The 15,367-nt window shown below is 34.9% G+C and overlaps 1 protein-coding gene and 1 long non-coding RNA gene across 3 annotated transcripts in view; one reads left to right on the top strand and one right to left on the bottom strand.

The window, feature by feature from the left end:
- LOC145228644 (eukaryotic translation initiation factor 3 subunit B-like) overlaps nt 1-15,367 on the top strand; it is a 112,893-nt gene that overhangs the window by 55,460 nt on the left and 42,066 nt on the right. The window contains exons 1-3 of one of the 2 annotated variants that reach the window (XM_080093844.1): nt 11,182-11,359; nt 12,087-12,386; nt 12,670-12,841. Coding sequence is in view for 1 of the 2 variants with exons in the window: in XM_080093846.1 (XP_079949972.1) it covers nt 15,304-15,335 (32 nt within the window). In the remaining variant the exon portion in view is untranslated. Of the gene's footprint in view, nt 11,360-12,086; nt 12,387-12,669; nt 12,842-15,239; nt 15,336-15,367 lie in introns of those variants that run through there. The other variant, XM_080093846.1, reaches the window with a different exon arrangement.
- Nucleotides 3,184-4,493, bottom strand: LOC145228769 (uncharacterized). Its single transcript, XR_013860281.1, has 3 exons — nt 4,404-4,493; nt 4,277-4,341; nt 3,184-3,532 (listed from the first exon to the last, which is right to left on the bottom strand). It is a non-coding gene; the product is annotated as an uncharacterized LOC145228769 (long non-coding RNA).

Below are 15,367 nucleotides of genomic sequence, written 5' to 3'. Positions count from 1 at the left end.
TGGCGAATAAATGGCAAAAGATTTTTCACGGGTAATCCCCAAATTTTGCCGCGCAAATAAAATAATCTTTCTGTGATATCATAATAGGGCAAATATTTAATGCCTCATACTTTAAAACTAAGGCCAAACATCATCATCATCATTTTTCTTTCCCGCTTAATCCTTTTGAGGGTCGCGGGGGCAGCAGCTCAAGATTGAGCCTCCACACTTCACGGTCAGTAACCACTTCCTTCAGATCATCCGGATAAATTCCCAAGCGATTCCAGGCCAGGCTTTTAACTTGATCTAACCATCGAGTTCGAGGTCGTTTTTTCACCGTGAACGTTTTTTCACCGTGAAGGTTTTGTTTCATGTTGGATGCGCATGATAAGTTTTGCTTGATTTGTTTTTTTGTTTTACTTAAGTTTTCTTAAGGTAAAGTAAACAGAAATATAAAACTATTTGTGAAGAATAACAAATGTATTAAAAATCTGAAATACATCTTTAAAAGTTTTTACTTACAACACACTTTTGGAAGTTACATTTTGTCTGCATTCAGTCACAATTTATATTTTACATCTATTTGTGACCATGTCTGTCTTCAACTCTTTCGCTAAAGGCTGGACATCTGAATACCAGCAGTCGATGCCAGAGGTACAGTGGCACAGATTTATATAAAGCATTGTGTGGCAATTAACACACCTTTGAAGACAATTTTAAACATGTTGTAATGATTATTATGAGGCCAAGATAAAGCAAATGCTCGTCAATACATACTGTAGGTGTTTGGACTCCCAGGACATGAGTTTACCTATAGGAGGTTAGAAAGTATATTATTGTGCTGATATTCTATAGTTGTATTCTGTTACCACTAGTAAGTGTTGCGCAGTGCCCCAAGTAGTGTGAAGGTTGGTTTTTATAAACTATTGTGCTTTGTAGCTCATGTGTGAGCTGCAACATTGAAGTGATGAGTAATAATTAAGTAAAGTTTGGCTGTCAATTAACATGCACAAAACACAAATCAATGATTTATTTAGGGCTACATGAGCACTGGCAAGAATTCTATCTAACTGCTGGGACAGTAGCAGGTCTTGCAAGTGACAGTGTTGAGATCTTGTGGGGGATTGAATTATCACTGGGTGCTTCAGGTGGGTAAACATTTTCTCAATTGGTTGTTAATTAGTTTCATATTCTTGCACAAAATGAAACTGTTTTAGGGGCGAACTTGTAAATGCTGGAAGGAAACAATTATTGCACTAGATTTTGAGTAAACTTGTGTTTTTGTAAGAAATTTATTGTTTACTTTAGTAGATACAGTAAACCTTGGTTATTTCAGGCATGTTTAAAACAAAAAAAAATGGATTAATCGATATCGATTAGTTCAAGCCTTCACATTACAAATCATTTGTACCTCAAATTTTGTCCAAATTACCAAATCTTGTTTAACTGACGTTTACTGTACTACCAAATGTGATCAAATAAGCATATTTTTTGCAGGTGCTGTCAGCGGGTGAGTGCCATACATATGTACAAAGTACCCCAAAAGGTGATTTTACAATGCAAGTCTGTGTTTGATACATTCGGCCTGTTACATGGCTTTGCAACTTGATGGCAGTCTTTTATCCTAGAAAGTGGTTTTCAACTTTTCATGGACTGTGGCCCCCTTCTAATAACAATGTAAGATCTGTCCCCCCCCGCAAAAATTCGGATTTAAACTAGATATTCACAGACCCATGGCCCCCCTGGGGCCCGGTTGAGAACCACTGTCCTAGACCATGCCTGTCATTTAAAAAGTGCCCTGTATGAATTGTAAGTTTCTTAATTTTTGGGTGCATATATGGTGTCTTGCAGTTGGCGAACTGATGCATTGCAAATTACAAAAAGCAAACCTAAATTAAAACAAACAAAACCACAATACATAATAAGTCAGTTAAAATACTTGTGTATGCATTTCACCTGGTGAAACAAACCAATCCTGTCTATTCACATTTTTTGGCCACACCATCCCGTAGCTAAAAAATTTGTGAAATGACAAAACTTGTTGAACTTTAATTAGCCCAGTTTTTCCCCTTGGTAACTTTCGAAGATAGAATTTATCCCACTTTATTTCTACACACTGTATTCCATTTGTTACTGACTCTGGTGAATGTATATTGTTAGCATGCATTGCACTGTGTAACTATACACTAATAAAAGTTTGTGCATTGTCTGCAGCTTGTCCTGTAATGAATCTATGCTATTATATTAAAAAATGTGGAACAAATCAGCTGTCAGGAATTTTAGTGTCTTTCAGCCTAACGAGGACTCAAAGGTTTTTGATGAACAAAACCTCCCTAACATTTATGCAAAAAAATTATCAGCATGAATTTAAGACTATTAGGTGATGATTTTTGCTGTTTAAAGGACAGAATCTTGTGAAAAGGCACCTTTTGTAACATATTACTATGCTACAGAAGACAGAAATTATGTAATAAGGTTGTTTGCAAACAGAAAATAATTTTTTATGGCATGAAAAACTATAAAATTGCATAAAATAATGTATTCACACAAATCTATAAAGATTACAAAGCAACAAAAATACAAACACGTTCACAAAACGAAACTATTAGGTTACAGTGCAACTAAAATACTGATGTGCACAATAATTGACAAACATATTTGCAGAAGTTACAGCATTAGTATTATGAGCGATAAAATAAAAATAGACTTTCATAGAAATTAAATGCACACAACTACAATTTACAACAGGGCTTTAATGAATAGAATCTAACACCATTAATAGTGTATAGAGTAACATAAAATTGTCATGTGAAAACATTTTGGTATATTGACAGCATTTTGTAATATGGGCCAGAGTAAGAAAAATAGCTGCGGATCTTGTGACAAAAACATCACAACGCAAACACATACTTAGATCACAATGGTTAAAAGTGCAGCAGCCACACTGTGTACTAAAGCATACAGATAAGTAAAACATGACAATGCCATAATTAGATCACAATGATTGAAAGCAGAGCAGCCATAGCTAAGTAAAACATTACAATGTTAAAACATAATTAAATCACAATGATTAAAAGCGCAGTGGCTAAGTAATTATAAAAACAAAGTTGTTATAATTTGTTACACGGACAGATAACTGCATAAAACTCATAACCTGTTTGTGTCTATTACATCAAAATAACTAAATAACAATCATATGAATTTACAATAGAAAGAAAAATGTTTTGCCAATGTGATTATGTTGTTCAACAATTGACATACATGATTTTGCAATAGTCTACTGCATTAAAAAGCTAAACAAACATTACGAACAAATGTTTCTGATCCAAAATATGTTTGCACTTGTTCCCAGTATCAGCAAAGTCAATATCAATGTTATTTAATTTTATCTATCTCACATGAGCAGTGAAGGTTGCCCCACTGTACATCAATACAGACAGGTTAGGCTGCCGAATTCACTTGTCAAGCTTCTTAGTTAACAGGAGGTTGATTTTGCAGAACAGCTTGTCGAGTTTTTTGCATCAAAATCTATTGCTGTTGAAGGTCATGTTGTCTGAAATGTAGAGGTATTGGGTTTAAAATACACACAAAGCATCAACCAATTACAACAAAAGCTATTTAAATTAATAAACAATTTAATGGACAATTCACCAAAATATAAGCCTTTCAACCAGTCTTTTACAAAAGAAAAAAGTTTGTGCCAAAAACAAATTCATTTTATTGCACTACCCATGTGGTTGCATATGGTTCATTAAACCAACTATTTAACAAGAAGAGATTGAAGTGCTTGCTTAATCGCACAATAAAGTTATGTGTTTAACTGAATTTGAATGTGTTTGTTAAATTCAGTAACGTTCAAAAGTACCTTAAATTTTGAAAAATTTTTGTACCTTGTTGATTTTTCTTGGTGTTGCTTCTTATCTTTGAGGGAAAGATATGTATCTTTGAGGGAACCACTAGAGTATTTGGAGTTCATGTGGTATGAAATACAAAGGTAAAATTAAATTATGAATATCAGGTAAGCAATATCAAAAAACTATTTAAATTGGCATATATCTTAGAAAAAAATTCATTTGTAAACAGGGAATTACAACTAATAAATGATTGCAAGCAAAATGTGTTAAATAAACATGTATTTTTTCATTGCATATTAACTGTGCCCAAAAAAAACAATACTAATTTTACATGTGTGCATTAAGGTTAGCTCTACTGCAGGTTGTGACCACCCATATACACTTACGCTCTAAATCCTATGAAAACATTTAGGTTTATGAATATTGCTAAATAAGCATAGTACCTGATGCAGTTTCTCATTGACCGATCTCCCAATGTACAGAAAGTCAGATTGAATTGATGAAAGTTCTGAAAATGGAGCTACAGAAGTGAAACAGGCTTACTTTGATAATGTTTATGCAAGTACTTACAACAATATTGGTCAACTAGCATCAGTTGCAATCTATTTAATTGTATTCCACACAAACAAGAACAGCAAAAGCCCTATGCCTGAAACACACGAAAAGAACCAAGCCAGCAATCAGCTGCAAACTTGTTAACAAACAGTTAATTGTTAATATACAAGTCTGAAAACCCTAGATCTAAGTACACAAATAAACTATAAACCACCTAACACAGGCAACTTACTACACCTGTTAACAAAAGAAATAATCCATAAACCTGAAAAGATATAAAAACAGATTAATCTAATAATAAAACTTCCTAAATTTCTAAACCTGTAAACAACAAAAAACATGTAATCTGTAATTTAGCAAAAGTAAATTAGAACCTGCAAAAATGTTTACTTAAAATAATGATTAAAACCTGAAAATATGTTTAATAAGATAATGTTAGAACCTGTGAAAAGGTTATTCTTAACTAAAAGGTAACTAATACACTCCTAAAACACACAAAAATTTGTTAAAACCTGCAAAAAAAACTAATGAAATATATTAATGCCCTAATTTACACTTTACCTTAGCAATGTAGAAATGCTCATTAACAAAGATTGAATTAAACCAAATTTATATAACACAATAGATCAATCAAAAGCAGGTCCTGAATAATGAAACAAAATTTTTTGACATTTGATAGCAAAGTATTTAACACAAGTAGTACATACCTGGAATGAAGTAAATAATAGTTGAGAGTGTACAGACTGAAGTCTCAATTCTGACTTTTTACTATTTTCTTAGCACTTGACGACGGTGGTTCAGGTGGTTAGAGCGACGCATAAACAAACGCAATACTGTAATAATGTTTAAAGAATCTGTCGGCTGATGTAAAAATGCACAACACCCCCCAAGAACTGGTCTACTTAAAAAGAAATAAAGGATAGTTAAAGTAAACTCTTCACACATTTTTGTTGATGAAAGAGGGAAAACGCAAGCAAAATTTAAGTCACAATAATATTAATGGTAGTTGCTATTGGTTCATAACCAGCCTCAATCAAGAAGTTCAGGCATCATCAGTAGGAAAGTCTGAAAAAACGTTTGAACCACCACCGTCCCTGCACGGCCGACATAAAAAACACAATACAAGCTTGCCTTAACTAACTGTCCTGCATACGAACGTCGCAAAATAGCCTATAAAGGTAAAAAGTGAATCTGTCCTGTTTTACAACCACCCAAGCAGTCATTGCCCCATTATGACTAGGTGGCCTGGCCAAGTAGGTTACGGAACTGAACTAGTAATTAAGTTAATCTAAATCCACACAAAAAAACAGGCTTGACCAGCACAAGTGGAATAGGGGACATTTTTAGGCGCATTTTTTGGCTACTAGATAAGTTTACTAAACCGAACAAGTGAGTTATATCCTTGCTTGATATCTAGTACAAATTTCCTTTCAATGGAAAGAAAAGTGTAACAGAAATACAAGCAAGAACAACAAAAGCTGGTCAAAACCCAAAAACAAATCCACAATAACCCTATCTTTACAGTTAATATAGGCACAGAAGTTTTTGTTAAAGAGTCCAGTGATGATTACAGAGTATAACAACATGAGATCACTGTTCTCTGCCCTGCGAGACCCCCCTTTCAAGGACCCAAATGAATTACGCAAAGGCAGGGATGGGAAAATTTAGCAACAGTTTGCGCCCTATCAGGGTGGCTCACGGGACTTTTCTGGCGAAATGCTATGTCGGCCCCCTCAGGCTTTCGAGCCAAAGCCTTCATTGAGAGTAACTGTGTCCGGTACTCGGTCCCGCCTGCACCGCGGCCAGCGCATGCGGTGGAGGCCATGCCAAGTCGTGTTTCTATGCGCACCTTAGTTTAGATAAAGCCATTTAGCAACGCGCCACACCTAGCTAGAAAACGATCTAAGCTAAATTCCCTAAGTGGCGCGCCAATCCCAAACGTACCCCACCTATGTTACCTAACCTAATCTTAGTTAACGAGCGCTACTCTAGCTGTAACCCTAGCGCCAACTTTCTGACATAGTAGCACTCCTACAGTCTTGCACCATTCTTTGACCACCGAGGAAGACTTCTTTCACGAGTCAACCTCGGCAAAGAATAGGTCACTCACCCTAGCGTCAGTTAACCTAAGTTAGGCCTATCAGTTCCGCAAACCCAGTTGACCCACGACAGACTCATATGTTTACATACAATTAAATATTTGAAGTTGAGAGATGTTGGTTGATTGACGAAGAATGAATGCAAGATGGATACATCGCAGATATACAAAAATCTGCAAACAAACAAACAAACACATAAATAGATGCATTTCAGATTTTTAATACCATCATTACATTAGGTATTGCATTTTTTTATTCTTTACAAATAGTTTAATATTTCTGATTACTTTACCTTAAGAAAACTTAAGTAAAACAAAAAAACAACAAATTGAACAAAACTTACCACGCGCAACGTCGAGCATCCTACGCAAAACAAAAACCTCATGGTGAAAAAACGTTGCGAAATCGTTTTTGGTTTAAGCGCGCATCGTCGAACGGTTGCGTTCGAATTCAAATTAGAAAATATTTTTTTACGAAAATAAATCGCCTACTACTTTTTGATGTACACAATTTTTGCGCTTATTTTTGAAGTATAAAGCATTATTTGTTTGCCCTATTATGATATCACAGAAAGACAATTGTGTGTGCAAGTTTATTTTATTTGCGCGGCAGAATTTGGGGATTACCCGTGAGAAAATCTCTTTATTCGCCAACAATAAAATTGAAGACGAATTAATCCGCATCGGTTGCGACTGGTTCAGTAAACTGTATTTCTGAAAACAGGTTGTGCTGTATTTGTTACTGTGTTATTGTTTTTACGGTGTTCGTATTTTATCAAAATACCAGTTACATTTTGCAATAGTTGGATATTGAAAAAGGCTAAGGCACATTAAGTTAAGTAAACAGCGAAAAATGATGTGAAACAAAATTATTTATTTACCTTTTTTGTTTGTACCCCGACCGTCTATATATAGACGATTATGCGACTACCGTAGAATCCGATCGTCTATATATAGACGGTAAATGAAATCGTAATTACGTCGTGATAATTAGCGGCGGTTGCGTGAAAATACCTTCAATGTGATGTACTTGGATGGAAGAACTATTTCTTGTTTGAAAAAAAATCTACAGTGAAGTTTTAGTATATTTTTGTCATAAAACAAAAACCTAAATTTAAGAAATATTTTGCACATTTTTTGCCCTGTTTTTATATATTTCGGTTGGAATACGAACAATAACGCGCCGTTGTATTTTAAATAAAGTCGTTACGGCATGTGCAGCTATCGTTGTAGTCGTCCACGTAGTAAACTCGAACGTTTCCAATTCCAGAAACCACAATTATGACGTCATAGATAATGCGTCGAAAATACAGAGAAACCACGATGCACATGGGTATAGTGACAACGCCATCATTGCAGAGTTATTGGGCAACAATGCCATCTCTTGTTGAAGTGTTTTGTTCACAATACATGGGTCGGAATAGATTTTTAACCATCCTGCATGTTTTGCATGCTAATAATAATTTATCAAGCTGGAGAAAGATGGCCATGACCCATTGCACAAAATCCGTCCAGTTGTTGACATGCTGCAAGGTACATTTAATTTAGCAGTCAAACAGACTCAATCAATTTCCTTGGATGAGGCAACGTGTCCTTTCAAAGGAAGATTTAGATTCCGCAAATATAATCCAAATAAACCACACAAATGGGAATGAGCTTTGTGACAGGATCTGGAAACTGTTTTTCTTTTCGAATGGCTTGACTCCCAACAAAGTGAGAGTAAAGGGTCAAAAATCCATAATCTAGTTATGGACTTGCTAAAAAATTATCGTGACCAAGGTCACATTATGTATATGGACAGGTTCTACACTTCACCAAAAACAAATCAGTAATACATGAAACAGAAAGGAGAAAAGGCCATGACCCTGCTACAGTATGTCATGGAAGTCTCAAGCTGTGTGAGGAAAATAGTACATCAAGGTATGACACCCCAGTTGTGACACCACCATTAGAAAATAGGCTGACAGGGTGCCACTTTATACAGAAGATTTCACCAACAGGGAAATCCAGTATTGTACAGAGAGCATGTAGATATGATGTGAGCAGAAGAGACGAGTCAGCAGCCACAGCATTCCAAAATGCAGTTCATGCTGGTGTCCAACATGCAAAGTAACATTGTGTGTGAACAATTGCTTCAAAAAGTTTCACACCATGGTTGATTATTGTGATCAAGTGTAGTCCTGTATGCCTTGTATGTCTTTCTTCATTTATTCGTTTTTTGAAAATTTCAAAAAAATGCATATGTTCAATGACCCTTTGTGGAAAAACTACACATGCTATCTTCAAAGTTAAAATTTTCCCTGAAAACACATTTCTAGCACTTCATTTGGTGAAAATTTCAGCTGCTTTGAATAAAAAACAAGCTTGTGAGTATTTCAAATGTTGAGCTGGCAAATAAACACACAAGCGCATGGTATAGTCGCAAATTTTGTCAAAAAGTCAAAGTGTAAAACTGGTTTAGATTCAATATTGTGGTTAGATGTAAGCAGTAAGCATCCTACAAGACCAAAAGAGCTTCTATATGAACAATTTCTGACAAGAAAGTTTACTACAACAAAAAAATCACAAAAATATTTATTGAAATTTTTTACCATAAATGATATAAAGTACTATTTTGTTAGGTTGCTGCAAAAAAAACTACTGTCAATAGACACAAAATGAAATTTTTCCCTAGTCCTATATTACATAGGGGTGTTACATACCAAAAACCAAAAACATACATGTAACAGTAAGGCCGTGAGTATTTCATTTACAACCATACCTCAAAACAGTCAATTTAACATGGTTTGCCAAAAGTTACAAAAGGTACTGTCAGCATATGGCAAACAAACACTTTTCCACTGCACCTAGGCTGCTGCAACTTGCCTAGATACAAGACAGGGTATTCCCCTTTCAGTTGCGATGCTGGTAACCGCTCAAACTTTAATATTGACGAAATGGGGAGTGGTCAAAGTTCATGATTTTGAGGGAAAAATTCCGGATTCTAGGGCCAGTTTTGCAAAAATGGCCCGGGGTGGAAAGAGTTAAATAATTGTTACTTATTTTGTTTTTTCCACAGCTACCCATAGAACAAAAAAATAGGTTGATTTTAACTGATCCTAATATATATTGCAACAACTCTACTATGTTGGATGTGTTTCTGCTCTGCACATATGGATTTATGACTTATGTGAAGCCATCGCAACTTTCTGTCAACACTGTTTTGAGGTAACCGATTTCTGTTGATATTTTTCTACTTAATCTGTGTTAAAACCATAAGTTTTGACCAAAATATCTCATCAGTACAGCTGGTGACAAGAGATTGCCTAGTTCACTTCAGTTGAAATATTTGGTTTGTTATTTTGTTGGTCATTGGCATCTAGTTTTTTTGATATTTTGTCCCAGGGTTGTGTCACAAACTTTGAAGTAGCCAGGTGGTATGTTGCTGCACAAATCCCATAACTTATATGTGTATGTTGGTTCTTATACATTTAAATATTTTTTGATTATAATGGGCCTGTTGACGTTATCTTTGGTACATTGCATAGGACTTGCAGTTCATTAGGCTAAATTTTACTTTCGCAAAACTTGGACTGATGTTGCCGTTTCCAACGAAAATATGCAAAAACAATTGCATTTGTTACTTCAATTAAAGGGCATTCAGCAATATATACTAATTTACTTTGCATTGTACATAATGAGTAACACAGTCTGATACTTAATATGTTGCTAGAATGATTTAAGCTCTTGGTAAGGGACTGTGGACCTCAGTGTTAAAACTGCTGATGGTTTCCTAGCTTGGTATTGACAATATTGTTGGTACATAAACACATACTTTCTTTACTTGGAGGTGTTGTATCCTTTTGTATTGATTTATTTAATTGTTAATTGTGAAATAAGGGGTTTAAATGAAAAAAATATTGCGCTAAAAATCTGAAATAAGTTTGCAATTTGTTGCTAAGGGCTAGTTGCACTAAATTCCATGCATTAAAACTGTATTTACATCAAAACAAAGTCAAATGTGACAAATTTGTCATTTTTGGCACACCATATATAGCTGCTATCTCATGTAGTTATCAGTATGTTTTCAAATCCTATTGTGGCCATCACAAAAATAAGGACTTCATTTTTATTGGTTGCGTTAAGATTTATTGTTTGAGAAAATGCAAAACATATAAAGGCCTACAGTCATAAGGTGCCAACTTTGAAATGTTAAGGTATATCACAAAAGCATTTTTACTACCAGGGTCTTCCGCTACTATTACAAATGAAAATGATTGCTTGCTTGTGTGCAATAATGCCACTTTGAAGAAATGCCTGTTTCTCTTTGCAACAACATTAGTTTGCTTTATACCATTTTGCAATTGTTTGAATTCCAAAACTGCTTCAGGCTGTTTTACAGTTGTAATGAATGTGAACAATTCATTGGCTGTGAGACAATAGTCGATTAAAACAATGGTGTTTGTTATGTATTGGTTTGTCAATACATTGTTAGCTGTGTATTGTACATGACAAAACTTAGTCCTATTCTCAGGTATAAGGCATACTCAAATAATGGGAGAGGCTTACCCATTAGATATTCACCCATCGATAGGGCTATTTTCTTGTTGGTATAGAGTTGCAAGGTTTTTGGTTATTTTGTATCACAATGAAAGATGTTGCATATATTTGGCGACAGCTGTAATATATATATAATGTTGGTCTACAAGGGCAGAGGGAGAATTTAGTGTTATATTCCACACCTTATCATACAAACATTTGTAAATCTCTGTCACTCATTCACATATACATCTTTTTATATGACGCAGGTTCCTCGACAAAATGTTTCATCAATGCAATTCACGTAGAATATCCATGGAAGTGCAACAACACAATGTTTCTCCTACATGTGCAGGTATGTAGATAGAGCAGGGATGCACAACCTTTAAGCTACATATTCCCACATCTCAGGTCCATATTTCAACAATGATGGGACCAGTGTGTCACTGTTTGTAAATTACATGTAAATTACAGTTTTATAGAAATGATATTTATTCCACAATATCCAATTCACTTTGCATAAAAATACAGACTGGTGTCTAATTGCATCCATAGATTTAACTTAACCACTTGCATCTATCAGTTTGTCACATCTATTTACATAGTTACATTTAGGGACTGTGCATTGTTTTTAAACAACATGCATACAAACAGTCTAGCAGCTAGACTCTAATATCTTCTAAGCATGTATATTTTTGAGCCACTGAAATCTGTTACTTAAGCAGCAAAAACACCCAAAACAATAGTATCAATACATGGTTTATTGTATCACAGTTGGCAGTATGCATATTTTAAAAGATGCTCTGGCTGCATAAAGTTTTACCTATAGGGACAAGCTGCTGTACTGCCACATTTTGCAAAACTTTAACTTATTGTTAATCAGTTGAATTGAAAGATTAAAAATTCATCCTGGCTTTCTAGCAAGCTTGTAACGAACTGTAACTTATATTTTAATATCTGTCTTAGTGTCAAATTAAATTTATGATTTTATTTACTTTTTGTAGAAAAATATTGTAATTTTTGCTTCTCTGATAATGTCCTCTTTGCCTTGTAAAATATTACCAAGTTTCATCATTAAACAGGTGAAAAACTTCCTTATTTGGTCGGTTCTTGGATCACTGCCCAACTTTTGGCATCTCTGACCCGTTTGGATTACCTTCACCTGAATGTTATATAACTTGTCAATACAAAATATCAGTTTCTTCATCACAATGTTCGCTCCGATGTTTGATTATCATAATGACAACAATAAACAAATCAGTGGATGGATGTAAAAAAGGTTAATATAAATGAATTATTTTGGGGGTTGTGATTGTGAAACATAACAAGCATGAAAGTCTATGAGATGGTGTTTTTCAACTGCTGGTACATCAGGTTTTTAGGTAAGTTTTAGATAAAGTATTTCCAATTTCAATGTAAATATGTCCAAAACCTTAACATTTTGACATCATTGGTTAAAATTAGGACTTAAAACTGTGAAACAAAAGAACAAACAGATTTGTTGACATTTTATAAAATCGCTGTAAAGGTCTGAAAAACTTGTTTAAAAATGTTCGGTCTGCAAGCTTAACAAGCTTAAAAAACGTTCAGTTGAAATCTATTTAAAAAACTTTTAGTGTTTTATAACGCATAAGCAAAGTTATCTTTAGTTTTGCTTAATTTTAGAGTTGGACCGAAACTGAAACAACCATCGAAGGAATGCGTTGAGAAACTGATGGAGAGATGTGAATGTTTGTTACAACTGTTTTGTTACTCTGATGATCGGCTTGGTTACCAAACACATACAGAATTTATGAGAGAAAAGTCATCAAGATGGACTCGACTGATTCTGTTTTAGGTGAGCAATTTTTTACATATTTTCTCACTTGCTATATTGTGGGTTTGTTATTGGTTTATGGATGTGTCAGATACTTATTTTGGTTGGTTGAAACAAAAAGCCTGAAAATGAGACAATCACAAACTACATCATTAGGAAAATAATTTCCATGTAATTTCAAATTCTTGTTGCTTTAGCCCAGACAAGCCCACTTTAAGGCTGACAATGTATTTTCGTCTGTGCACTGGCCAAGGGTTTTTTCTTGCGTTGGACGCATGGCCCAGGTTACAGGCTATTGTCTATTGTAGTCTGATGTAGACTGCAATTTCCTGACATTTGTACCCTTTATTTTGCAAACATGAGGTACATTTAGAATAAGGTTCATGTTCACTTTCTAAGCCTGGAACTCTACTTTTAAAGCCCAGGCATTTGTTGTTGTATTTTAGCTAGATAACATAAGATGACTCAGACAAAACAAGTGTCTTGTGAAACACTTTTAATAAGGATAACAAGGGCACAAATAGAGTTAAAAGTGACATACTTTATTAATTAAATAGTTCGGAAAATGCTCTTGCCATCATCAGTGCTATAAAAGTTTATGTCCAATTGAGTCATGTAAAAGATTAATAAAAAGGTATTTTCACTATAATTGTTGCAATACTTAGGTTGTCCATGCGTTGCTGAAAAAGAGTGGAGTAGATCAAGAAGAGATTGTAGATCAAGAAGAGACTAATTACAAACTACAAAGTCAATGTTACAACCCAATTGACAAATTCAGAAGAAACAAAACATCTATGGACTGGTTTTTGCTGAGGTAGGATTTTCTCATTTGTGTTTGATAGGTAATAAGGCAAGTAAAAGTAAAATGTATTGAGAAATGACAGCTTCAATCAAAACTGAGATAACGATATAGTGATCTGTGTTAGTAAATATAATTGCAACACACAAACACATTAGTGTTAAGACTTAAGCATGTTGTTGCAAACATGTCATAAAATATTGATTCTTGTCCTGTATATGGCAATTCATGTGGTTGCTACATGCTTCAGTATTCTGGACCAGTGGTTCCCAACTGCAGGTCCGCGTAAATATTTTGCCGGTCCGCAAATTATCTGCATTTTTGAGATTTTGATATGAGATTCATACTGGCTGGATATGAGACATATGTATCTTAAATTACTATCAAGTATGCAAGATGCAATTTCCATGTAAAGTTATAAATGAATTCCAGCATTGTCATGCACAACTACATTTGTCATCAAGCGATAAAACATAAGATGACTCAGCGAAAGCAAGTATTTAGTCACACAATTTAGAAATCTTTTGCTGCGTGTAATTTGATAATTTCAGTAGCTTAACACCAGATATTTTGTTAATGTTACTTTCATAAATGTGTTGAGTCGGATTTATTTACATTTGTGTAGACTTCCAAGATGGATGAAGTGGTTGGTTCGCCTGGAAGTCCTGCTGCACAACAAGCGACCCCAGCAAATAAACAGACAGACTCTGTACGTTTGAGGATTCTGATTACTTTGACAAAGTGCACAGTTTTGCGGAGTGACGTTTCCCCAAATTGGCTTCAATCAGGTTTGTGTATAACCTGGGTAAATCACCATATGAGCTACACAGACTCAATGGTTTGCCTGCAGAAAGTCATTCATGTCTTTGTTTTTCACACCTGTGATTTGTACAATACTGCATTGCTGGTTGGCATAAATGCTATATGGCTGACCAAAGTAAGGAATATATTTGTAGTTGCTGGCTGAAGGTCAAACTGGCGATCCCCTACTATGAAGCTGACATGTGCTGCATACGAGGCAGGCAACGGTGCTTGTGATTCAACTTTCTATTGGCGCGGCTGATTAGTCACATATAAACAAAATGCAAACCTGCTTTGGCATGCAACCGCAAATGCACTTGATTCATTCTTTGCTTGGTTGCAAGAACACGTCATGATTCTGACGTCACCAGCTTGTGACTGGTTGGTCTTAGACTAGTTAATCGTTTTTATAAATTGGTCAAAATGTTTCTCCTGTCATTTATTGTTGTACATTTGTTTTTTATCTTTGCAGACGTCGAGTGGCCTGAAGGAGATGAAATTCTGCCAGACGACGCAGTGAAATTGATTCACCATTTTTTAACGAAAGTTTCCAGCGATTGAAAAGGCTCAAAAGGTAATTATGGGTCCCTTTCCTGAAGGCAGAGTTTAGATAAAGTTAAGTTTACAATGTATTAGAAAAATTATAAATTTCTTAAAACAAACAGTTACGGAAAATAAGCGTTATTAACAAAATCGCGGAAGTTTATTATAGTTTAATAATTAATTCAGCTTCAAGCAAGTTAAGTGGAGATAATATTACCAAACCACATGTACAAATGAAAGTAATTCCTTCCCTCAAGTTTTAGAATTTCCCCCGGTTGAAAACTACTGGCAAATACGTTGGTAACCTGACAAATTTATTCCTATTTTCCGAAGCAATCCGATGATTTCCGATCTTCCACGGCACGATGCAAAGTGAGTTGCCATGACAACGGTATGAGAAGCAA

The sequence above is a fragment of the Phallusia mammillata genome, chromosome 5 (genome assembly GCF_965637545.1).
Source record: "Phallusia mammillata chromosome 5, kaPhaMamm4.hap1.1, whole genome shotgun sequence".
Classification (NCBI taxonomy): Eukaryota; Metazoa; Chordata; class Ascidiacea; order Phlebobranchia; family Ascidiidae; genus Phallusia; species Phallusia mammillata.
The sequence above is the reverse complement of the archived record's forward strand: the minus strand, read 5'-3'. Positions and strand labels throughout refer to the sequence as shown.